At 38.8% G+C, this 26,646-nt stretch overlaps 1 protein-coding gene across 6 annotated transcripts in view; it reads left to right on the top strand.

Moving 5' to 3' along the window:
- Positions 1-5,712: 5,712 nt before the first annotated feature.
- LOC129728120 (dynein axonemal heavy chain 7) overlaps positions 5,713-26,646 on the top strand; it is a 33,053-nt gene continuing 12,119 nt past the window's right edge. For 3 of the 6 annotated variants that reach the window (XR_008728629.1, XM_055686524.1, XM_055686527.1), the window contains exons 1-13: positions 5,752-5,881; positions 17,038-17,348; positions 17,406-17,616; positions 17,671-18,043; positions 18,106-18,342; positions 18,401-18,592; positions 18,650-19,744; positions 19,801-20,213; positions 20,287-23,965; positions 24,043-24,564; positions 24,617-24,913; positions 24,974-25,320; positions 25,393-26,598. Coding sequence is in view for 5 of the 6 variants with exons in the window: in XM_055686524.1 (XP_055542499.1) it covers positions 17,048-17,348; positions 17,406-17,616; positions 17,671-18,043; positions 18,106-18,342; positions 18,401-18,592; positions 18,650-19,744; positions 19,801-20,213; positions 20,287-23,965; positions 24,043-24,564; positions 24,617-24,913; positions 24,974-25,320; positions 25,393-26,598 (8,873 nt within the window). In the remaining variant the exon portion in view is untranslated. Of the gene's footprint in view, positions 5,882-17,033; positions 17,349-17,405; positions 17,617-17,670; positions 18,044-18,105; positions 18,343-18,400; positions 18,593-18,649; positions 19,745-19,800; positions 20,214-20,286; positions 23,966-24,042; positions 24,565-24,616; positions 24,914-24,973; positions 25,321-25,392; positions 26,599-26,646 lie in introns of all 6 variants that reach the window. The other 3 variants (XM_055686528.1, XM_055686525.1, XM_055686526.1) reach the window with 2 other exon arrangements.

Raw genomic sequence — 26,646 nt, 5'->3', positions numbered from 1 at the left:
TTTCAGCGGGAATTTGCAATATTTTTAATATTTTTCATTGGTAACTTTAAAGCCTGTACTACACTCTTTGTCTAAATTTATTTGACATCATGGTCGTTGTTTGCCCGTGTTTGCCCCATGTTAAAATTGTCAAAAAGTGACAAATATTTGACGCTCGGTCAGAGTGTACTACAGGCTTAAAACCACCTCCCTGACACCGTAGTCCTATTACCTATAGTTTGACAGTACCCCCATTATGACGAACCCCTCGATGCTGAGCCCCAAACAACGATGCCCGCGAAGGGAAGACAGCTGATGTGCTCTTCACTTCTGTTCAGTGTTGCCTAATCTACCGACATCGCTGTTCATAGTAGTGTGAAGCGCAGTATTGTAACATGCCATTTCATTCCCTCAAATGCAAGTGCGCAGGCTACGAACGTGTCAGGGAGGTGCTTAAAACACTTCACTGCAGAGCTGCCAAGTATACAGATTTTTCTGTATTTTACAGATTTTTTGACCACGATACAGAAATGATACAGAATTCATACAGAATTTTAATTTTTTATACAGATTTGTACAGAATTTCAGCAATCAAAATTTTTCAAGTTTCGGTGTGAAAACGTGACGTTTCACTAAATGTTTCTACTAAAGCACTGGTAGCTCTGCTCACAAATATTATTATTATATTATTTTCATCCGAACATCAGTTTTCAGTTTTTCGAATGCGTTTCCCGCATAACCGCCAAACTGGCTGATTCGGTTTTCAGAAGCAGTTCCGAATGGGAATTCGTATAGGTGCGTGTAGGCTTTAAATGTGTTTCTTCGTCCAACGTGGAATATTTGCGCCTGATTGTAATTATATTTTATTTACGTTAAGGACAACCAACGCTCTTTTTTTTTGCTCTTTTATTACTTCTGTTTGACTTCTGCTGGGCGCCCGGCATTTAACTAAGCGGGAACTTGCATTTCTTTGATTTTCTCTGGACATTCGACATTTGGCTAAGCGGGAAAAATACCTGATTCGAGAGTACATAGGAAAAAACACAGTTATAGATCGGAATTTTTTTTGGGAGTTTTTTCTAACCATTTAACGGTTTAGGCGAGATTTAAGGTCGGATTCCAAGCCTAACTACCACAACCCGAAGCACTTGTGGGCACACGAACAAAATACAGAAAAATACAGATTCTTTTACGAGTGCATACAGACTTTTCAAAATAAAATCTGGCAGCTCTGCTTCACTGTGAGCTTTCAATCATTACAATGTTCTAACCAATATGTTGAATCCACCACCGACAGTAATTTTACTATGAAAAACATTGTCGATGACTTTTAAATATATTTGGAAAATGGCTCAAAACTTGCTGTTGAGATACATCACAATCCCCTTTATCATGGTAAAAATGGCAAAAACAATGATTTTTATAGTTTAGAACGATATTTGATGTAAAATTTATGTATTTACAAATCATACCTCAATTATGGTGTTTTTTGACGTGGGACTACGTCTTTCTTCACTATACTAAGATACATTCTGTGAAAACTGGATTGAACATGTAACGTTTTTGGTTGGCGGAATGGAAAATTTTAGATGTTAATAGCGCTCAAACAACTGTTCCGATATCAATAGTTATTATACCGTTGGAAAGCTAAAATATAAAAGATTTGTAGAACATGATAATTTCAGTTACCATTTTCTTATCCACATACGTTTTTCATACGATTGGTATATTTGCCTAACGCAGACTTCAAAAACATAGACGAAATGATTTCACGCCTTCAGTCATTGGCTAGCAATTCCAGCCAATTGGCATTGCATTCATCACTCAACGTAAGCGACGAAGAAAGAAAGCAGAGATGCTTGCACGTGATTGGTTCTTCCCCCAATCACCCAAGTTCCCAATATTGATATAAAAGGACATTCCGTGTTGAGAGAAGAGAAGTTCCCTGGTCGACCGTCGAGGCGAACATTTCGGCTTCCCTTCGATCTGAGTTGGACCCCACCAGTGGTAATCTAATTCAGATATCGTTGTTGGAATACAGCCCGAAACTGGACGTGATCGGCACTGGGGACCATTGGAAGCCGTTGGAAAGGGCCATTGAAAGCCGATAGTAATTTGTGTAGGTATAATGTGTCGTATATCAATTGGTGTGTCTGAGTAGCGTTAGCGTGTGTATGTGCGTGTGAGCAGCGTTAGCGTGTGTATGTGTGAGTAGCGTTAGTGTGTGTGTGTGTGTGAGTAGCGTTAGCGTGTGTGTGTGTCTGTGTTTGAGTGTGTGACAGTGTTTGCCTGTGTGAGTGTGTGTCTGTGTTTGTCTGTGTGACTCTGTGTGTGTGTCTGTCTGTTTGTCTGTGTGTGTGCGTGTGTGTGTCTGTGTGTGTGTGTGTGTAAGTAGCGTGGGTGTGTTTGAGGAGCGTGTGCTTGTGAGTAGTGTGTGTGATAGTCGTACTCCCGTAACACGTGGTAAATATGTAACAGTATGTGTTGTTACTTGACTGGAGATGAACTTTATTGATTTTTTAAGTAACAGATCTGTTACCTAAAGAGTCATTTCACGTTATTGCTAATTAAGTAATACGGTGTGTGTGTGTGTGTGTTGTCGTGACGCTTGGAGGCCATCTTTCTTCCAAATTTTAAGTGTGACTGCTCGCTCTGAAAATCGTACAAAGAATGAGCCTGAGGCATCGGAGATCTTTCTTTAACCACAATCAGTCGCGATGACCGTATGGAATTTTCTCTTTTACTCTTTTTGGCGGATCTGAGTCTTTCTCGGATAGCAGCACTATCTACATAACGGATAAGGAGAACCATTCGTTCTCTCTCTTTTGTTTCAGCGTGTCACATCTCTTTTGTTTCTGCTCTACACATTATATTTAACTTAGCAATAAATGGTTATCTCCAACACCCCCAGTGTTGAGTTTATGAACTTATTAAGCGCCAATCGATCATGTTTTTATTATATCCCACATGTGTGTGTAACTTTTCATTTTCACTCACTTTTCTCAGAGATATCTGAACCGATTTTCATGAAATTAATTGCAAATGAAAGGTCTTATTGGCCCATAAGACCCTATTCAATTTTATTGTAATCGGATTTTAGGTTTAGAGGTTATGTATCAAAATGTATAAATCTCATATCACATCACAGAAACTACACAACCGATTTGAACAAAATTGGTTTTAAATGAACGGGCTACCTGAAATACTCTTAACTTTTCAATTTTAAAAAGATTGGACATGTGGTTCAAAAATTATGAAAAAAAAAACGTGTTCTGAATACTATTTGAAATCACTCATGTTTCTCAGAGATGGATGAAGCGATTTTCATAAAATCAGTATCAAATGGAAGTTCCAGTGGCCCCATAAGAACCCAATGATTTTTTTGCAATCGGACTTTTACTTTGCCTGTTATGTTTAAAAATGTGAAAGCCAGCTATGAAAGGGAACATATTCCGAAGACTACTTGAACACCCTCACTTTTCTCAGAGATGGCTGACCCGGTTTCCACAAAATTAAAATGAAAAGTCTAGCTGCCTCATAACACCCTATTGATTTTACTGTAATCGGACTGTAACTTCAACTGTAATGAAACGAAATGTGAAGATCACGAAACTTCATTATCTCAGAAACTACACAACCGATTTGAACAATATTTATGTAAGATAAACGGGCTAGTTAAGGGTTAACTGATGAATTATGATTGAACTCGTAGTTTCAAAATTTTGTTGGGTGTGTCTGAGGAGCGTGTGTTTGTGAGTAGTGTGTGTGTGTATATCGTGTATGTGTGTATAACATGTGTGTGCAAAAAGGCTTTCATCCGAGGTAAATATATTTATGACAGAATACTTTTATAGGCAGCAAGTTAATTATTTTTCCTATTAGTTTGTATGCTATGGTTTATGACAGGTGTATGTGTTTTTTTGTGTAGTGTTCATGGATTGTTGTGTATGGTATTTGTACGTTTGGTGTGTGTTATATACTATGGCTATGGCAGAATTAAATCTTTACACCCACCATAGTCCCACGTCAAGCCTACGTTTGTGCACTCAAGCACATACCCTTTAACATTTTTTCAAGTAACCTTACGTACGTAGGTAACGTAATTTTAAATGTGTACGGTGATTGGAGAAAATGTAGATTAAACATTTTTCTTTCTCTTATTGTGCTTAGAATTTATCTACATATGAAAGGAATAATTTAATTTTTATGAAATGGTTATTCCTCTATAATGATTGGACAAAGTAAAAATAAAACTACGACTTCTCTTGTTTCTCTGAGTCTTTGCATTTATTAAAAATTGATAAAACCTGATATCAAAAGTAAATGTGCCATACCCAAAAGTCTTGCACTTCATTCAATCTGAAATTTTAATTTTCATACTGCAATAAAATAAAATACCCATCATCTTAAAATTATTGTTACTGGAATATGAAAGTAAATGAATAAAAGTGTTTACTTCGCTTCTCCCACAATATGTTATGAATTATTTATAACAAAAATATCGATCGATCATAATAGGTAATTCATGATCAATGCTGTGGAGTAAAAGTTTCGTCTGCCTTACGTAAAAATATGGAACCACCAATACAAAAAAAAAAAAATGCAATAATTTTACATATTCATGATGTAGATTTTGTTTTCCATAAAATTGACTCATGCAGCAAAATAACCTGCATTCCGACATCATTTTAAACACGTACGTAAATTACAACTGAATTTGATTTACAAATTTCGCCATATACCTCAAGTAAGCTCCAAATGATAGTTGAAATAGTTATTTTGATTCTGAGACCTGGCGGCTTCTAAACTTACCAATCGTAGTCCTAAGTAAAACGGTATAAAATTTTATAAGTTGAATTATTTATTTGCATACATATTGTAAGAGAAACGAAACATTATGCCAGCATTTGAGAGATCTGTGAGCTCAGCTTAGATATCCATAATCAGGTTAGATTCGTGGGTAAGCCAATGCTATACTGTTTTAAACGTAGTTTCAAAACTTTCATCGTAATATGCTTCATCAATTTTGTCAGTATCTAAAAGTAAAATTTTATATACATCATGTGAACCGGTTAGGATGAACACAAAAACTTACTTCCAAATATCATGGACGTTATCATCTCACAGATCGCTGGAATATATTCGCACATGCTCACTTTTTTTCTAGCAACTGCGAACAGTTCAAAAGCTGGATCGAAAATACTGCTGCTGGTAATTCGAACCAGCAAGTTATAGAGTGCGCGGTAATGATCCCAAAAGATCATTCTACTTCCGCAGTTAAAAACGGCACAATTATACAGTTTAGTTGGTCGGAACGTAGTAATAATTGTTATTTTCTCCGAGTTTGACTTCACGGCCCGTGATAAATTAGTTTCGATTTATTAACGCCACCATGAGTTGCATTTTCATGATATTTTGTGACAATATTAAGTTTATTCACTCTTCGACCTTGACCAATAGATGTCTTACAACAACTTGTTGCTGTTTGTTTTGCAACTTGTTGATATTTATCCTTGTTAAACGAATGTTAACAGGTGTCCAATGCTAGATGTAAATAGAAGCACCTGTGGATATTTGTGTTCCTTTCCTTGGTCAAGGGCAAGGACATGTAACCGATATGATCAGATGTTTTGGTTCAACACGTGGTCTGGATGCCTGTTGCACTTGCTGATCCTAGTAACCGTTGCCAAGCAAGGTAGCGATGGTTTCAAAATATTTAGTCTCGATCGATTAGATTCGATGTAAGACAATTTTTTTCACATTCCAGTGTCGGACAGAGTCCAGTGATGGTGTGCTTCGGTTAGCGTTAGAATATTTCTAGTAGAATTCATGGAATATTGAAGGTATTTTGGAATAATGATCATTTCTAACCTATTTACTTCAACTAACATTGAATTAACTCGTGAGTATTGTTGTGCCTTGTGGAAATTGTTTCCCTTTAATATTGCCGGAGGTTCATCATATTTGACTTGTAAATATTAGGTGTAATTACTAAAGAAATGTAACTCCGTAACACAGAAAAACTTTATCAAAATGTTAATTTCATTGTGAAATCAACGTTCGAGATTTTTAGGGATTAGCATACCGTGTAACTCGATGCATTAATTGCAATAATTTAACATTTTTTCTCCAGTGAATACATTTGCTTATATCGATTGCACAGTTTCGCTATAACAACTGAATCTAGGAAACGACAGTGTAGACGTCTAGTCGAGACTCTCAGGTCGAGACGAGGAAATCAAAATTTATGACGGCTCTATAGTTCAAACTTTTCTAATGTCTTTTCGTGGATAAACATTCTTGCGATATATTTGTAATTTTCTTTAAAAAAAAATGCTTAATTTTCTTTTACCTAACTTTTCAACTTAGAGTGCAATTGTTATAAATATGAACGTTAAGAAAAAACCACGCCAAATGCCCTATCGCCGAAAATCGACCATTTTTTGATTTGAATGAAACTTTGCACACGTTTCTGACTCAGCAAACACCGTAGTTTCTGCGAAAAAAAATTTTTTTAAACTCAAGAGTAATTTTTTAAAAGGTTGTATTCTGGCACTGCGCCAATTCAAAACATTGTAGCTTAGAAACCTTTAGTTGTACAGAAAAATGTCTGAAATGAATCATCTGCTGCCGATTCGTGCTACGTTTTGTATTCCGACATCAGCGCTAGAAGTGTACATGCATGTGTCAAAAACAGAGAAGTCTGAACGTCAAAAGTTTGCCTATTTGTATATTTAATTTAAATTGCTATCCTATTCATTGATACTGCGATGCTATCTTATTCATTGAAAGTGCACATTCACATTACCTTTTTTCCAGGTTTGTTTTCTTGCGTTCGCTCTTATTGATTCCCTATCACTATTCTTCTGCTGCTGTTGGCAGCTACTGCCGGTGGATTTCGGCTTCTGGCAATGAAAACAATGAATAATATCTAACTCAAAAATGGTATTGAAATCTTCCGCATAGGTGTTAGCTTTTGACGCTGAATGTTCTTGGCTTTTCACTGCAATATATTATGTTCCGAATAGGAGACAACATCTGGTGAACCAAGACCTTGCTTTTTAATTACCATGATACTATGAACCGATGGAGTAAGCTTATGCTTGGGCGCGATGACCCAGTTGTAGTCTGGCAGTTTAACGCGATATTCCAAGTGCATCAAGAGAGTTGCCTGTTATTCGCTGCAGTGAGACCTATCGGAGCGTTTGCCTTGTCGTCTTGACTCAAGAATATAATCTGGTCTGGACCTAAAAACAGATACTAACGATTCTACACTGCGGATGGTTGACTTACAAAAAAAACTCCATCAACGTGATTCTTGTGCTTATCTGTTTGCGAGCTACACAGTTTAACCTAACGAAAAAACAAATATGGATATCATAGCACTGTCGTTTATAAACGAAAAAAAATGCCTTATAAATGGTTAAGCCGAAACAGTTTTCACATGCCTTTTTCCTTCGGTTGTGGAAAAGTTTCTAGGTAAAAGTCTCAAGTATTAGCCACTTCTGGATATTTCGAATCCTTCATCCAAAATGGCACCATGCAATTCATTAAGTGTCCGATGAGTTCGTATCATTTCTGTTCTTCTCCTCTCCTCAGCTGCATTCTTAAGTAGCACTAAGTCTACAATAATGTCCAAAAGCATATCCTCATTTTCTATTCGAGGACGACTAGGACCACCCTGAACATTAACCGAAAATGCTTCCGGAGTAACTGCAACAAGTTTCATCATCGTTTCCTGTCGCTTGGCTCTGAACTGCTTTTGGTACTCCGCGCTATCTCGCATTAATTTTAAAGTTCACTGTTTCAGCTCGATGTCCTTCAGTTTTTTTGATTTTAACATTCGATTCATCCATCATCGAGGCCAGCATCACGAGCAGTATTCAATGCATATTGTTGCGCCATAAGCACTGCCACCTCGGATGCAATCTTATCCTGTGATGGAGTGAGAAATTTCTGTGATGCGCTGCATGCATTCGACTGTTTGTTGTCATTTCAAGTTTCAGTCATCGAATCTAGACCAAAAGGAGCTGATACTGTTTGTTCCACGAGAGATTGGACATCTGAAGACGTTGAAGCAGCCTGATTGAAAATAAGAATTCAATATTGGTTTCACCTGCCCTAATGTTATAACATATAAAGGTATACTTACTATACTAAAAATAGTGTTGCTGCATTTTTTCAACTTCATTGCTCGAATTTTTTTAATATGAATGCTGACTGCATTTTGCAAGTCGCCAAGTGATTTATTAGTTTCTCTGATTTTTAGCCAAATATCATTTGCTTGTGTTTGCGCAACAGCTGCTGTAAGTTCCGGATGAGCTTCTTTAAAAGCCCGGTGCAGCTTGATATGTAGATCACCTTGCTTAGACATATCGGATGCGAACGGTATAACGACAAAACTTCGTACAAAACCACACACATCATAGAAATCGAAAACCTTTCATCACTCGAAAACAACTTGTAACTCTCGACGACAACAACAATACCAGCTAGCTGGCATCTCTATCTTATTTGCATTGTTTCATCGCAGCTAACATCGCAGCGGATCCACGATTTGCGGGCCCCAGTGACAGATGCTATGTTACACGCTCGTAAATAATAACTCATGAACTGAGTAACTCTGACTCAATTTAGAATGATGTTCGTAGACGTCAAAAAATGAGTACAAGTCCTTTTCGATTTTGAGTAACCTTCACTCACTTTTTGGGTTCCCTTCATATAACTTCTTTCTGAGTAACGACGCCCATCTTGGATGTGATTCTGATGTGCTTCAGATTATAACATCCAGTAGTAGCAATAGTAACAGTAGCAATCCGCAACCAGATAGCGTTACCATTACCGCCAGCCTCGTGCACAAGCGAAAAAAAATGTATTGTAGCGATAAGGTCACCAGGCGGCGCTAGTGTACAAGTGGTTTATAACGCAATTTACTTTGAAAATTTACACGGAAATTTTGATCAAAGTTTTTCTTGCTTGGACGTCTGTCTGTGACAACATATTTCATTTCGGTTGTATACGCCACAAAAGGCATTACAAATGTTAATTTTTATCACCAGGTATAATTATTGATGATTATTAAATGCCGTTGAGTAATAATCACTCATCTTTAAAGACGCCTAGTGTTACTCAGTTTTGAGTATTTGTGGAGTTACTCAGTTTCAGAGTTGTTCCACTTTTTACGAAAATGCGTCAAATGTTACTAATTTTAGAGTCATTATTTACGGCGTGCAGATTACGACCGCGTCAGGGGCATGCTTGTCTTTTCTCATCAGAAAACCTCTTGAGTGCAGGAGAACATCTTGCATTGCGAAAAAAACTGCCGTCACACTAAAGAGCAAATCAACTGTCATGCTAGAAGAGAGCGAAAAACGATTTTTATTTGCTAAGCTTCCTGGAAGCACTGCGGTGAAATCTAAAATCTCTCTCTTGCGAGACAAAGAACTATGGTGTACTTTCTCACACGTGTGGACATCACGCACAATAATTACACTGCAGAGCTATCTGCGGTGCGTTTCACAGTTGGTTTCTTGAGCATTGCAGAAGAGGAAAAGAGATTGGGAGGAAAAAAAATAGACTGCGTTGCTCGTGCCGCACACTGTTTCCAAAGCAGCAAAAACATGTCGAAATTGTTTTGACCCAGAAAAAATGATTTTAGAGATATAGTGTCTCCGGTGAAGAGGTTTTATTAATTATTCTCCATGTTATAGAAGTTGCGATTTTGTGATTAATCCACCTAAAAGTGAGATACGAATTTTACTTTGCTCATTTTTGCATATAAAAATCCAATTTGTTCGGCAAAGTTGTGGCAAATTTTATAAGAAATGACTTTGCTGAAGATAATACACTTCTATCTGCCTATTAAAATGGACTTTTGTGGAGTTTTCTACAGAATGCCTTTTAAAATCTATTTTTACCACATAACTTTTTATAGTGATTTTCTACAGCTTTTCAATGTTCTACAATGTTGTTTGTTATAACAAAATACACAATTTCTCTTGAAAAAGTTTATTTTTATCTCCTATATTTATTTAGTTACTGTAGATTTTTATTAAAATAATGTACTATTTCACTGACAAATATCTACCAAATCTGCAAATATCTGCAGACCAAACCATTTCTATGTTAAAGTGTAAGTCAAACAGTATTTAATCCAGACATCGGCATTTCTATTTTTACAAGTTACGGCGCTAATTTGGGTCAAGGAATGTCTCTCGGATTATTAAAGTAAAAGAAAGTAAGGTAAAATTATTGTGAATATATGTTTATGTCAATAGGTTATTTAAACTCAATCCATAAGGGATCATTCTTCGCTGTCACTATCACTCCCAGTAAAAATTTCGTCATCAGAAACGACCAAAAGCGATCTTGCTTCCTGCGACAGTGGAGTTTCGTTTTTTTTGGGAACTCTAATAGATGTTATTACTGGATCCGATGTCTCCAACAACCTTTGTATGAGATCCGTATTTGTTGCGACTCTGGAGAACTAGTATGATCTTCTCTGTAGTTGCGAATATCCTTGTTCGGGGACTCTTGGGCCTCTTCCGTCAGCCGGCCAATAGGGATAAGAAAACTAGAGATCACCTTAGCCCCGTGAACAAGTTATTTCGATCGCAGGCTGTATTATTAAGGGTGGGCCGTTCGTTCATATAAACTGGTCCACGAAAATTAACCACCAATTTTCGAATGTCTCAAAATGATGCCGAAATTTACCAATACATCACGATTTTCGTGTATATCATATGTTAATTATGATTTTAATCTATGTCAGACACATTAGCATTAGGTTGTTGAGTGCGTGAAGACAACAATGCAAATCAGCGTCATAATTTGAACAAACAACATCGTAGAACATTGAAAAATTGTAGAAAATCACTATAAAAAGTTATGTGGTAAAAATAGATTTTAAGGGGCATTTTGTAGAAAACTCCACAAAAGTCCATTTTAATAGGCAGATAGAAGTATGGTATCTTCAGCAAAGTCATTTTTTATGAATTTTCCCAAAACTTCGCCGAACAAAGTGGATTTTTATATGCAAAAATGTGCGCGGTGAATTTTTTCTCCTCTCCTTTCACATACTGAGGCGAATGACAAGCATGGTCAGGGGGGGAGTGATGTTAGCCCTTGAAACATGGCGGGATGCAAAAAAAAATCGAAAAATCGAACTTTTTCATTTATACCATGTTGAAAATTCGTTTGAAACAGAAGGCCATTCTGTTTCGGAACAGAGTGGTCTATGTACATAAATCGAGGTAATACCATCATGTAACATGTGATATGTAACATATTACATGTTATATGTAACTTGTCACTTGTCCTGTAACATGTTAAAAGTGATTAGTAACATGTTACACATAATGTAACACGAAAAATGTAACATGTCAAGTATCAAGTAATATGTAACATGTTGTATTACTTGTAATGTTACACGTCACATGTTACATGTGATATGCCATGTACATCGTATACCATGTGACACTAGCCATTTTATACGAATTAACGTTATTTTTATGTATGTTTATGTACATAGACCACTCTGTTCCGAAACGATACGAGGATTCCAGTGAAATATAGGGTAGATGAGCCAGCAATGGTGGGTGTACCAGTAATGGTGGTATACCAGTATTTAGCGTTATTAAGGCATTTTCCGGGATAATAATATATTATCAGATAATTTTTATTGATTATGTGGAAATATGTCTACGATGTGGTAAACTATATTGGTTTGAAATCTTATTTAAACACTTTGTATTTATTAATTCATTCAAAAGTGAAAAAAACAGCAATTTTTCTTACGAAATTTGTAACGCAACAGTGAAATTTCGTAGCTTGAAATATCAAAGTAAACACGATTTCTGTGGCAACAGTCTTCGCAGAACTGTTTTCAACTATTTTTCTTACCATAATCAATCGAAAAAATCACAAATAATCATCAAAATACTGAATAAATTGAAACTCCACTATAGGAACAATTCAAGTACCCCTGCTTTAGTAATAGTGGTAGTGCTCCAGCTAACATTTGAGGTTAGGTTTTAACCTAGCAGATATAAACAAAATGTGGTGCGCGAACTACTTTCGTGTGTAAATCTGACTCTGGCTAACACAATACAGTCCAGTTACCGTTATTTTTACATTTTGATATAATGGGTAAGTTTTTATTTCACCTTACACCAGTGGTAGGTACCGCCGAAACGCAAGGATATATAACAGAGAAAACAGATGAGAGAACAGCTGAAAGTTGATGAGATGCAGAAGGACAAACTTGAGCTTCTTCAAGCTTCAAAGCTTTCCAAGCGCTAATGTGCTACCGTACAATGATTATTTACTGCTGATTTTCTCTGATTTGGACTATTTAAGCAATTGTTACATGACTTGTTTGTTTTTCTTTTATATTTTCATTATAACATTCGAATTTTTTGATTCATACAAGCGCTCGTAAAGTGTCCCTTGATTTGAAGAACAAAATTGAGCAGACACAAAGATCAAAAGTAGAGTGGGGTAAAACTACCGGATAAGATCCTTCTAGCATTGCGAAGCATCATCTGGATCAAAAGAAGTAGTTTGTTTTTTATCTCACAACTTTTTCATCATTAAATTCGAAACGAATCATTATTACAGCTCATGCTAGACGATTGCCCACCGTGGAAGAAGAGGTTTGGAATTCTACCTTAGAGCATAAAAACAACTAAATCGTAATTCATTTGCTGCAGTCTATGAACAAATCAACTACCACCATTACTGGCACAGTTTCCACCATTATAGAACATTGCCTCCATAACTGGAACATAAGATTGGAGTACAGTTGTTCATTTTTCATACTTAATTTGTAGAGCAACATGTCAAAAGGGTCTATCTACTTTCATCGATTCTCTTGATTGACTTTTCATTTGTTTAATAATTCAGCTAAAGTAACTGTTCTCAAAGTGGTTTTTATTTGAAAAGCTATATTAGAGCAAAATCATTTCAAATCGCCTGGAAATACGCGAAAATTTAATCGACCATTTTTGATTTGAATGAAACTTTGCACACGTGTTTGGCTTAGCAAACTGAGCATTTTTCACAGGTGGAGAGATTTTTTACACCCATGAGTTACATTCTAAAATGGCGTATGCCTTTTGGCACAGGTTTTATTCGAAGCATTGTAGCCCAGAAACCGTTGGTTGTAGAGAAAAACTGTCTGAGAATGAGTTGTAGGGAATTGAAAATACACCATAAAAAAATATACACTGTACAAAAAAAAATTTTTTTTGACCAATAAAAATTAAAAATAAACATTAAATTTCAATTTAAAAAAAAAATGAGTTGAATATTTGTTTTATTTTTTTAAAAGAAATTTGACGTTAATACGCAACTTTAAAAAAAAGCCCAGGATGGAGAAATGAAAAGTAATTTTTTATGTAAATTAATTTTTTTATGAAAATTCTAATTCAAACATTTTTCAAAATATTTGTATTCTGATGATTTTAAAAGATGCAGAAAGTCATTTTGAATCAAAAAGCTCTTGGTAGTAAACATTCTAAGGGCATAGGTTTTCGAGTTATTTCTAATTTAAGCTCGAAAAATTATAATTATTTAGAAAATACACGTTTTTCTTAATTTGTCCATGGTTCTCCAGCAAAAACCATACGTTCATTGGAATGCTTGATCAAAAATATACAATTCATTCTTTGACAACAAAACGATTGGGCGAACGGTTCTCAAGAAAAGAGTTGAATGTTCTGAGTGATATAAATATATATAAGAATCAAATATTTATTTTCGAGTTTTATTATCTTAGGAACATATTTTTTTATGACATAGATACTTTACAGAACTAGTTTCACCTTATATTTTATATACATCATAAGTAAATGATTCGCCATATTTTGAAAACAGCTTCGTTTGTATCTTATTTTCTGAAATCGGAAGAAAAGAGTAATACTTTTGTGTGGTAGCTATTATTATAGATTTTTTGAAAATATTGCTCCATTCTGTTACTCCTTGTTCAGTTGTACCCAACTGTGATTAGTTGTACCCAACTAAATGACATTTTTGATGAGTTTTTATTATTTTGCTGATTAGACCAATCATACGATTCTTTTGCGCTTGTAATGGGATGTTCATGTTCTTTAGCTAAACTTGCATTTCCTGCCATTCTTTTTAATATGCAACCAATTGCATCGCATAGCCTTTACCATGAGAAGTCGCAAAAAAATGCCACTCTGCATCGACGTTATATTTTGTTTTGAACTTGCAAAGACTTGCAAAGTTTTTTCTATTTTTATATTGTGAGGTAGCTCCATCAGACATTAATATCGCTTTTTTCAACTCTATTGTTGTTTTCAAAAAACTCAATAATTTGGCAATGAACACCTGAACCGCAACAGTATCATGATGGAGTACTTCCGATATTATGATGAAGCTGATATTCTTAAGTGTTCCAGATTCTGAATAGTAAACAACGTAGGGATGAATGGTGGCTTGACTATCATTCCATTAAATTAAAATGAGCTTGACTGTTCAATGTTTTTAATTTTGCAATAACTTTTTCGTTTAATTTGCGTAAGCTTGATGAGCACCGATAATCAGGAAAGGGTTAACAGCATTTGGGCTTGGTGTATTCCATTTTCACTTTATTCATCTTCACAAAATGCAAACTGTTACTAACACATCTGGAGTAGTGCAATCGTATTTATATACGAAAACAGATATTATAGGTAACCCAGTAGTTATTGGTTGCGTACTTTACAAACAGTTATTATTAGTAAACAAGTAGGTAGTGTTGCACGACAAACATATTTTTTATAAAACATTCGGCAAGGGGGAACGTGTAGGTAGGCTAAGGTTTAGCGCTTGAGTTATTTATCCAATCGTTTTGTTGTCAAAGAATGAATTGTATATTTTTGATCAAGCATTCCAATGAACGCATGGTTTTTGCTGGAGAACCATGGACAAATTAAGAAAAACGTGTATTTTCCGAAATATTAATAATTTTTCAAGCTTAAATTCAAAATAACTCGAAAACCGATGCGTTTAAATTGTTTACTACCAAGAGCTTTTTGAATCAAAATGACTTTTTGCAGCTTTTAAAATCATCAGAATACAAATATTTTGAAAAATGTTTAAATTAGAGTTTTTATAAAAAAATTAATCTACCATAAAAAATATATTTTTCATTTCTCCATCCTGGACTTTTTTCAAAAAGTTTCGCGTTAACGTCCAGTTTCTTTAAAAAATAAATAAAACAAAAATTCAACTCTTTTTTTTTAAATTGAAATTTAATGTTTACTTTCAATTTTTTTTGGTCAAAAAAAATTTTTTTTTGTACAGTGTATATTTTTTTTATTGTGCATTTTTAATTCCCTACAACTCATTCTCAGAGAGTTTTTCAATACAACCAACGGTTTCTGGGCTACAATGCTCCGAATAAAACCTGTGCCAAAAGGCATACGCCCTTATAGAATGTAACTCATGAGTGTAAAAAATCTCTACACCTGTGGAAAATGCTCAGTTTGCTAAGCCAAATACGTGTGCAAAGTTTCATTCAAATAAAAAATGGTCGATATTCGACCATCGGTCATTTCGCGCGATTTGTCTCATTAGATTCTCCGCTATCAAATGGTGTAAAGGACATATCATGAAACGTGTTTAATAAGCCGTGGCGGTTGAAAGAAACCGATCGATCAAAAAATCGATCAAAGCAGATAGATCCTTTTGACATGTTGCTCTACATTTGTTAAAATCATATACAAACTGTAATTGTACATGACAGTTTATGATATTTTCTATAACACCAAAGAAAAATGGGTTTGATATATGCGATTTGAATATTGATATTCTCGTTTTAAAAAACACTGGTGCTTAGATCCTCTATTACTGGATCATCTACCATCATATAGTCAGAGTGGTCTATGTACATTGGTATGATAAAATCACTTATTTCGCACTTATAAAATGGTAATTTTATGTATTCACATGTTAAACCACTTCATAACCTTTATATTAGAACATTTTGTTTGAAAGAATCCGTTAAACAGAATTTTATTCAGAGATTTTTCGAAGATTGCTTCTTCTGACAAATTTGCTCGATGGCACATAAACCGCTCTGTTCCGCAACGGCTCATATGTTGGTGGTTATTAGTGGTTTCAGAAACGGAGTGAATCTGGAGACTGACAGACGTCTACCAATCCGAAGTGTAGTAGAATACGACTGTACTGTCATCAACAATGACTGCAGAACAATTAAAAAAAAGACTAGTTATAGCAAAGAACCGGTGTCTTAGGAAGATAAAATTTAATTTACGCCGTTGAATAAGTTGACTGCATTAACTAGTCGGACAAGAACCGCTTGAAACACGCCGGAAGTATTTGATACACGGATGCTTCAAAAATGGAAGGACTTTGCGGAATCGATGTATTCGACGAAAGATGAGATGCCAGATATTGTTACACACTGGAAATGGAAACAAGCATCACCTCGGTAGAGATAACTCAGAGAGTTTTAGACGTGTTCAACCAGCAGGAACAACAGAGCTTTGCAATCTTTACGGATTCAAGATTTGCATGTGAAATATTATTCATGGCTATGGAAACGAAAAATCAGCGAACGGAACTGGACGGAATCCGCGCTACAGCAGAGACAAGGAATAATCAAGTTTTCGAAAAAGATGCCTTCCTGTTACCTAATGCCAAACGGTACTGAAGCCACAGATGGCTGACTTCGAGTTACCACTTCGAATTTTTAAAAGCACAGTACTCGAAAAGAGATAGCGCGTTTCCTGTGAAAACGCTATTTTATGTTTCACATTTCAAGAACACGATTCTTCCCTGGCTGGCAATAATGAAAATTGTGCAGCAAGGATCCTGTAGAATTTGTGACGAAGAAAATACTACTAAACACATCATTCCAAACTGTGTAAAAAACGGAAATGTTGACATTTTATTAAAAAAAAAGAAATAAAACTGAATTTTGCACAAAACATTCTGCGAAGTTTTATTTCCTCTAACATTAGTGCAAGAAAACGATTAGTCAATCTTAGTAATCACTCCTTTTCTGTAATTTTCTGTCTCCCGAGCTAGAGGACTGATTATGAACCGAAGCCCGCAGCATCGCAGGCTACCCGCTTTGCCGAGAACTCGTCTAATGGAGGACGTTAGAAAAGCTTGGAAGAAAGCTCCGGCATCGGCGGGTCCGTCGAATATTTTATCCCTCATCAATCGGAAAGCTAATCCGGAGTATAATAGTAAACGGATTTGGCAGGAGCTGAATATGCCAACCGAGTGCGATTTTCTAGGTCCCAATGTATTTTCTTTGCCGGAACGGCTACTACGGCATGGACCGAAAATTAGGCCCTCACCGCTGGCTAGGCCGAGGCCTGCTCAGAAAAAGAGTAACACCATAGCTGGTAATTGTAGAACAAGGAGATAATTTTAGATAATTTTTGTAGAGATTAGGTCTTACACTGCGCTGAGGAAAGATCGCGAAGAGTTTCGGAGACGATTGATCAAGCTGATCGTACGTAAGAAACATGAAAAGAACGACCCGGAAAATACGTTCCCAAATGTAGAAGAGCGGGAATTGCTCAGATATTATCACTACATACGACATGGCATAGATACAGTGCACGTAGCACCGATTGACAAGCGAGTTCTGCAAAGGTAAGCTTTAGGTATGTCTAATCAATTCAACAGTTGTAATTCCCCTTTTCGCAGAATTTTAAAACTACTGCCAAAAAACCTCGTTCGGTATAAGGAAGCTTTAAGAAATATTTTCGACGAAATTAAGGAAGACTATTCGCTGGCTGTGAAGAAGGCCGTGGTGGATTTCGTTCTCGGTGATGCAATGAGCAAGTACATGGAGAAGGAGGAACTGACGCCGGCCCGATTGGAGATCAAAGAGTTGAGATTGAAGTGGAAGCATCGCTACGACGAGAATCGGGCAAAGATTAAGCGGAATTTGTTCTCCATCAATGCCTGTTCGGAGCAGATTCTAGAGCTTTGGGATACCTCGTTTAAAAATCTGCTTCTTGTGGATATCAAACAATTAACGGACAAAGGGCAATCCTACGATTTAACAGAGTTTACGGTATGAACGAGCTTTAGTTGAATTCTTTAAATTGTAGTTACGAAATTCTGGTTTTAATTTAGTCGACAGTAAATCAGCAGATTGAGGAAGTGAAAATCATGTTGACCGAGAAATGGTACGGTTCGATAAAGACTATCTTTAGTAGAGGCGTCAAAAAGAAGCTGATCCCAGATGAAGCTACCAAGCCGAAAATGTTGCGGAAGTTTTTCAATTCACTAGCAACTTTGATGACCCGCCAGCTGCAAAACTTGTGCGTTAACAGTGTTATTGCGTACACGAATTTCATATGTGATGTTGGAGTAAACACCTCTGAAACGGGGATAAGCTGCTGAATTATTAATTTTTTTTTTCTTCTAGAAATCAAATCCAGGATTTCGGCTAACCATTTTGCTTGAAAATCAAGATACACTCTCTTTCATACCTAGTTTTTCGCGCTTTCAGATAGAAATTGTGAAGATAATCGACAACATCGTGAAAGCTGTGAAAAGTTTCAAACGCATCGAAAGACAATTGAGACCAAACATTCCCTGTCCCGAACCTTTGTTAAAGGTTTGTGTGGATTATTCTTTACGTCATTAATGAGTGAGTACACAAAGCTTATTTCAGCCCGAGATATCTGAAGAAGTCATTTCCGAGTGCAAAACACGGATAAATAACATACTGGAAGAGCAGAGAATTGGTCCAGAATTGCGAATGCAGGACTTCGACAAGTACATGGCATTAATGAACGGTACAGATATGGACGAAATAGAACGTTTCATGGAGAAACGTCCGAGTTTCAAGCAGTACTGTCGGTATATTCAGCACTACAAAGAAATGGAAAATAACGTATCTAAGGAGATTTACGGTGTTATCTCGATGGGGTTGTACGAGTTTCATCGAGAGGGACTGATAGATACCCTGGAAGGATTGGCAAAATTTATGCAGCAGGAGCTGATTTCGAAAATGACTACAGAACAGCAGAGCTCTGCTTCCCAGCTGGCGGCTGAATATGAAGCAATTGCGACCAAAATTCTGACCATTCCGAAAGATACCGCTGAATTGATGTCGCTTAAGGAGTTTGCTACGAAAATGGAAGAAACTACTATTCCCGATATGGAAAACAGATTGAAGATCAATCTAAACCATTTATTATACCTAACAGATTACACAATTTTCACTCCGTTGGAGATAAAACAAAACAATAATACGTTTCAGTGGTATCGAAAGATGCCTACAATATTCCAGGATCATAAAAACATAATCGCCGAAAAGATGGTCGAATACCAAGACTCGTTGAAGAGAAGAATCGAAAACTTCCGCAGAGATCTGGAGATCTATTGGGGGCAGCTCAAAGACTACGAAGTTTGGGGCGATATTAAGCACTTGCAAAAGTACAAACGAAAAGCCACTACCCTTGACAATAAGCTTGTTGCCGCGTTGGAAAAGATTGATCACATCAACGAAGAAGAGATCGCGTACTGTTGGGAGCTGTCGCAGTATCCGCTGAGGAAGCAGTGTCACGATAAACTGACACCTTACAAACAGCTTTACGATGCCGGACAGGAGTTCATGGATAAACATGAGCTGTGGATGCACTCCCAGGTGGGATCACACGATCCGGAGCTGGTTGATGAAACGGTGGGATCGCTGTATCGTACGGTCTATAAATTGGAAAAGAAATTCGCTGATTCCCATCAAACGCAGCGATTGGCTCATGATGTTAGTAGCTAAAGTGACACTCAACTGCGTTTTAGTGTAGTTTGTTTATTTTACAGATAAAAAGTCGCATTGATCAGTTCAAAACACACATGCCCATAGTCCAGACGTTAGGCAATCCTGGTATGAAGGAGCGCCACTGGGAGCAGGTGTCTGAAATCATAGGTTTCCCAATCAAAATTGCTCCAGACCTTACACTGGAGAAGGTAATCGACTACGGGTTGGACGATTACATTCAGCGTTTCGAGACTATCTCAGAAAGTGCGACCAAGGAGAACAATCTTGAAAAGGCAATGATAAAGATGGTTAACGAGTGGAGTGATATGGCGTTTGTGGTGCATCCGTACAGAGATACCGGAACCTACATCCTGTCGGCAGTGGATGACATTCAGGTATTGCTCGATGATCACATAATTAAAACGCAAACCATGAAGAGTTCACTGTACATTAAACCATTTGAGGCGGACATTTTGTAAGTAGAGTATTCTAGCTTTAAAGTAATTTTCTGTTGTAAATCAATACTAACAAATATTTTACCTGGCAAGGGCTTGGGAGAAGAAGCTTATGCTACTGCAAGACATCTTGGACGACTGGCTTAAGGTACAGGCGACGTGGATGTACCTGGAGCCTATCTTCTCAAGCCCGGACATCCAATCGCAAATGCCTGAAGAGGGTCGTCGATTCAGTGCCGTCGATAAGATTTGGAAGGATCTGATGAAGACAGTTTACGCTGATACCAAAGTCCTAGCGGTCCTTGAAATAGACAAAATGTCGGATAAATTGAAGAAATCGTACAGCCTTCTGGAGATAATTCAGAAAGGTCTCAACGAGTATCTAGAGAAGAAACGTCTCTACTTCCCACGGTTCTTCTTCCTCTCCAATGACGAACTGCTGGAGATTCTGTCGGAAACGAAGAATCCAACTCGCGTTCAACCACATCTGAAGAAGTGCTTCGAAGGTATCGCCACGCTGCACTTCACTGAATCGCTTGACATTACTAAGATGCGATCAAGTGAAGGTGAAGAGGTAAATTTGGCTGACGAAGTGTCGACCAGTAAGGCGAAGGGACAGGTTGAGAAATGGCTGTTTGATTTGGAGAAATCGATGAAGAAAAGCGTACACATTCAAGTGGATCAATCCTACGAATCCTACACCAAAACTGTGCGCCATGAGTGGGTTCTCATTTGGCCCGGACAGTGCGTGCAAAGTATTTCTTGTGCGTTCTGGACACTGGAAGTTACTTTGTGTTTCGACAGTGCGGATCCTCCGGATGCACTGGAAGAATACAAAGAAACTTGCAAGACCCAAATTTCACATGTAGTCGATCTGGTCAGAGGTAAGCTAGCACAGCAGAATCGAATCACGTTGGGAGCCTTGATTGTACTTGATGTCCATGCACGTGATGTGCTAACGGATTTGATTGAGAAGAAAACAACTAAAGCGGATGATTTCAATTGGCTCGCACAGTTGCGGTATTACATGGAAGACAAACATTTAGTGACAAGAATGATCAACTCCACGCTTGCATATGGTTATGAATACCTGGGTAACATATCCCGGTTAGTGATTACTCCACTAACTGACCGCTGCTTCCGCACGCTGTTCGGAGCATTACATCTTCATTTGGGTGGAGCACCAGAAGGCCCGGCCGGAACGGGGAAAACAGAGACCACCAAGGACTTGGCAAAAGCAGTCGCCAAACAGTGTGTCGTTTTTAACTGTTCCGATGGATTGGATTATATTGCGTTGGGCAAATTCTTCAAAGGCCTTGCATCCTGTGGGGCTTGGTCCTGCTTCGACGAGTTTAATCGAATTGATTTGGAGGTACTGTCGGTGGTTGCTCAGCAGATTCTAACCATTCAGCGTGGCATCAATTCCGGCTCACCAACGCTGGTGTTTGAGGGAACCTCTCTGATCTTGGATCCAACATGTGCTGTGTTCATTACAATGAATCCCGGCTATGCGGGCCGGTCGGAGCTTCCCGATAACCTGAAGGCACTGTTCCGTTCAGTGGCGATGATGGTGCCAGATTACGCACTGATCTCCGAGATAGAACTGTATTCGTATGGTTTTCTAAACGCCAAACCGCTGGCTGTCAAAATTGTTGCAACATATCGCTTGTGTTCCGAACAGTTGAGTTCGCAACCTCACTACGACTATGGGATGCGGGCGGTTAAGTCGGTACTGAAGGCGGCCGGAGCACTAAAGCTGCGATACCCGGACGAATTGGAAGATATTCTAGTGTTGAGATCGATCAAGGATGTTAATCTAGCTAAATTTTTGAACCAAGACGTCCCTTTGTTCCAAGGTATTATATCGGATTTGTTCCCCGGGGTTGTTCTACCGGAGCCGGATTACAAAGTTTTCAATGACGCGTTACGAAAGGCCTGTGAGAAAAATAATATACAGTGTACTCCGTTCTTCATGGAGAAGGTTCAGCAATTGTACGAGATGATCGTTGTGCGGCATGGTTTGATGCTAGTCGGACCCCCCTTCGGTGGCAAGAGTACGGCCTATCGAATGCTCGCTGTAGCTTTAGGATACATCGAAGAACAAGGAGAAATGAATGAACACAAAGCTCAGTACACTGTGATGAACCCGAAGGCCACTACGATGGGCCAGCTTTATGGTCAATTCGATGCAGTTTCCCATGAATGGAGCGATGGGGTCTTGGCAGTCAGCTACCGACAGTTCGCCGTCAGTACGACTCCCGACAGAAAGTGGTTGATTTTTGACGGCCCGGTTGATGCGATATGGATAGAAAATATGAACACCGTTTTGGATGACAACAAGAAGCTTTGTTTGATGTCCGGGGAGATTATCCAACTAGCACCGACAACTAATTTGATCTTTGAAGTGATGGATCTTGATGCCGCGTCACCTGCCACGGTGTCACGCTGCGGAATGATCTATCTGGAACCAAGCACTCTCGGATGGGAACCGCTGCTGGAATCATGGAAAAACACTTTACCTCCGGTTCTTCACTCGGTCAACAAACAAGTAATAACGCAAATGTTCATGCGATTCTGTCCCATTCTCCTGTGGTTCGTTCGCAAGGGCGGGGTAAGAGAAATGATGCCCACTTCCGACTCGAACCTGGTGAAGTCAGTGATGAATCTTTTTGACTGTTTCATGGATGACTACCGAAACGAGACCTACATGAAAACTGTGTCCGAAGTGGACGTACGAGCGCAGCTAGAAGGTGTGTTCTTCTTTTCTTGCATTTGGGCTATCGGAGGACCGCTTGAGACTGCTAGTAGAGAAAAGTTCAGCGAACTGTTTCGTGCACTGACCGAGAAAACGTTTCCACCGGAAATCAACGACAAGTTCAAGGTACCGCATAATCTGCAGGTAGCGCAGTTGGCGAAACCTTTCATTTTTCAAATACCGAAAGGAGGCACTGTTTTCGACTACCATTTTACCAAAGAAGGGAAAGGAAAATGGCGCCCGTGGGCGGAAGAAATTGGGCAGACTATAAATATTCAGCGCGATATGCCGGTTAATCAGATAATCATACCAACTGTTGAAACAATCCGAATAACTGCACTTCTGGAGCTGCTGGTTCAACACAGTAAAAGTTTGTTACTGGTAGGTCCGACTGGAACCGGTAAAAGTGCTTATACGATCGATTTTCTCCTGAAAAGAAACGATACCAACATTTTCAAGCCACTTTTGATCAATTTTTCGGCTCAAACTTCCGCTAATCAGGTGCAGGATATTATTATGTCTAAGCTAGATAAACGTCGAAAGGGTGTGTATGGACCACCGTTGGGGAAGAAATGTGTGGTTTTCATCGATGACGTTTCTATGCCGCTGAAAGAAACCTACGGGGCTCAACCGCCAATCGAGATAGTCAGAATGTTTCTCGATCATGCCATGTGGTACGATAGAAAGGAAATAGTGCCAATGAAGTTAGTGGATCTACAGCTGGTATGTGCCATGGGACCACCAAGCACTGGGAACACGGTTACGCCAAGATTTTCCCGCCACTTTAACACTCTTTCGTTGGATGAGTTCGACGATGAAACTTTGACGGCTATCTTCAGCAAGATCGTACTGTGGCACTTGGATACCAGAGGTTTCAGCAAGGAATTTGATCCCTGCATCGACGAAATTGTGCTTTCCACACTGCAGATCTACCGCCAGGCTAGGCGAATTCTACTGCCGACGCCAGCCAAGTGTCATTATTTGTTTAACTTGCGAGATTTCTCGAGAGTCATACAGGTTAGTGATGAGTTTGAGTTTGAGCTTCACACTTTTTTACCGCTGTGAATTTAACTATCGAAACTGTTTTCTTCTAGGGTGTATTACTATCGGTGCCCGAGGGTACGGAAAGTCTAAACTCAATCCGACGGTTATGGGCCCACGAAATTCTTCGGGTCTACGGAGACCGGTTGGTGGACGATGCAGATCGCGAGTGGCTATTCGATGAGCTTTGCACCGTTATCGACAAGTACATGCACGAAGAACCGAAGGATCTGTTCGAGCGATTTGTCGAGAACGGTGAGTTGAACGAAAGCCATCTTCGCGGAATGATGTTTTGTGACTTTACAAATCCCAAGGCTGACACTAAGTTGTATGTGGAGGTGCAGGAAATGGAGGAACTGGGATTTGTGATCGAATCGTACATCGTAGAGTTTAACAATATGTCTAAAAAACCGATGACATTGGTTTTGTTCCGGTTTGCGATTGAGCATTTGTCTAGGATTTGCAGAATTATTAAACAACCCCGCAGCCATGCTCTTTTGGTAGGTGTTGGAGGATCGGGCAGGCAGTCACTAGCTAGAATCGCTTCTCACATTTGTTCGTACGAGCTCTTCCAGGTATTTCGTAAATTAATTATTTACGGCTCAGTACTACACAATATCTTCGCAGGTTGAGATATCGAGACAGTACGGAATGAACGAGTGGAGAGAGGATATGAAGAATCTGCTAAAGAAAGCTGCTTCATCCGATCAACATCTGGTGTTTCTATTCACCGATACCCAGATAAAAGACGAATCATTCCTCGAGGACGTGAATAACATGTTAAACTCTGGAGAGATTCCCAACCTATTCAACAATGAAGAAAAGTCGGATATCATAGAGAAAATGCGGCAAATGGATCGGCAAAAAGAGAAATCACAACAAACAGACGGAAGCCCTGTTGCGTTGTTCAACTTGTTTGTTACGGTATATTCTCCTTGTTTAAAGTTTCTCTTTCAGATCCACTAAAAATTTCGTTATTCGTAGATCACTCGTGATCAGCTGCACATCATTCTATCCATGTCACCAATTGGGGATTCATTTCGGAATCGGGTCCGCAAGTTTCCTTCAATTGTCAACTGCTGTACCATTGATTGGTTCCAACCGTGGCCGAAGGACGCCTTGGTAGCTGTCGCTACAAAGTTTCTCTCAACCGTCGAAATGCCCGACAAAGAACGTAACGTGTGCATTGATATGTGTATGGAGTTTCACACATCGACGCAGCAGCTGTCAGAGGAATTCATGATTCGATTGAATCGACACAACTATGTTACCCCCACCTCCTATCTAGAGTTAATCCATACCTTCAAGACGTTGCTGGATAAGAAGAGAACGTAATTCATTTTGTTTAATTTTTCGTTTGTTGAAACCTTAATTTATTCACAGTACGAATTTTTTGTTCCTAGGGAGGTCCTAACCGGCAAGAATCGTTACTTGACTGGACTTAAGCAGCTGGAAATCGCAGCCCAACAAGTTGGGGTCATGCAAGAGCAGCTGGAGACTGTACAGCCTCAGCTGAAGATTGCTGCTGAAACGGTGGCCCAGCAGATGGCCAAGGTTCAAGCAGACAGTGAGGTTGCGGCCGTACAGAAGGAACTAGTCAAAAAGGACGAGGAAGTCGCACAGGAACAGGCAGCAGCTGCCAACGAGATCAAGGAGGAGTGTGATGCGAAGTTGGCAGATGCGATGCCTATCTTGAACGCAGCTTTGGAGGCTCTGAACACGTTGACTCAGCCGGACATTACAATCGTAAAAACGATGAAGAGTCCACCGATTGGGGTGAAAGTCGTAATGGAAGCGGTTTGTATTCTGAAGGATATCAAGCCGGACCGTGTTCAGGCCCCGTCTGGTATGGGTATGGTGGAGGATTACTGGGGTCCAGCGAAAAAACTTCTAGGTGACATGAAATTCATGGAAGGCCTGCTAAACTTTGAGAAGGATGACATTCCACCAAGAGTGATGCAAAAGCTGGAGGAGAGAATATTAAACAATGAAAATTTCGATCCGGAGAAGGTCAAATCTGCCTCTACAGCCTGTGAAGGTTTATGCAAATGGGTAATTGCTATCTCTAAGTATGATGTAGTGGCCAAAGAGATAGCTCCGAAAAAAATTGCTTTAAAAGAAGCACAGGCCAAATATGACGGCGCTATGGCCATCCTCAATGCGAAGTTGGAACAACTCGCTATAGTGGAGGAGAACTTGGCGGAGTTGCAAAGAAAACTAGATGAGCAGATCCAACAGCACAGTAAACTGCAAGCCAATGTGGACTTGTGCATGAAAAAGTTGGAGCGTGCCACGGAGATCATTACTGGACTAGGAGGCGAGAAGGATCGTTGGCAACAGGCAGCACGGCACCTGGGTCAGGTTTACGATAACTTAACGGGAGATGTTCTGATTGCTTCCGGGGTAGTAGCTTATCTAGGTCCTTTTACAAATGAATTCCGGGCACAGCAGATCAAACGCTGGATCGCCAACTGTGAAGCTGCGAAGATTGTGTGTTCACAGGACTTTCAGTTGGCTACAACGCTGGGGAACCCAGTCGATATTCGTGCATGGAATATTTTCGGTCTACCGAGCGATGCCTTTTCTGTGGAGAGTGCTATTATAATTCTGTATGTTCTATTATAAATACCATAACGGGTCTATTTTAGTTGTACATC

The sequence above is a fragment of the Wyeomyia smithii genome, chromosome 3 (assembly GCF_029784165.1).
Source record: "Wyeomyia smithii strain HCP4-BCI-WySm-NY-G18 chromosome 3, ASM2978416v1, whole genome shotgun sequence".
Lineage (NCBI taxonomy): Eukaryota > Metazoa > Arthropoda > Insecta > Diptera > Culicidae > Wyeomyia > Wyeomyia smithii.
Note: the sequence above shows the minus strand (reverse complement) of the source record. Positions and strands in the feature narration are given on the sequence as shown.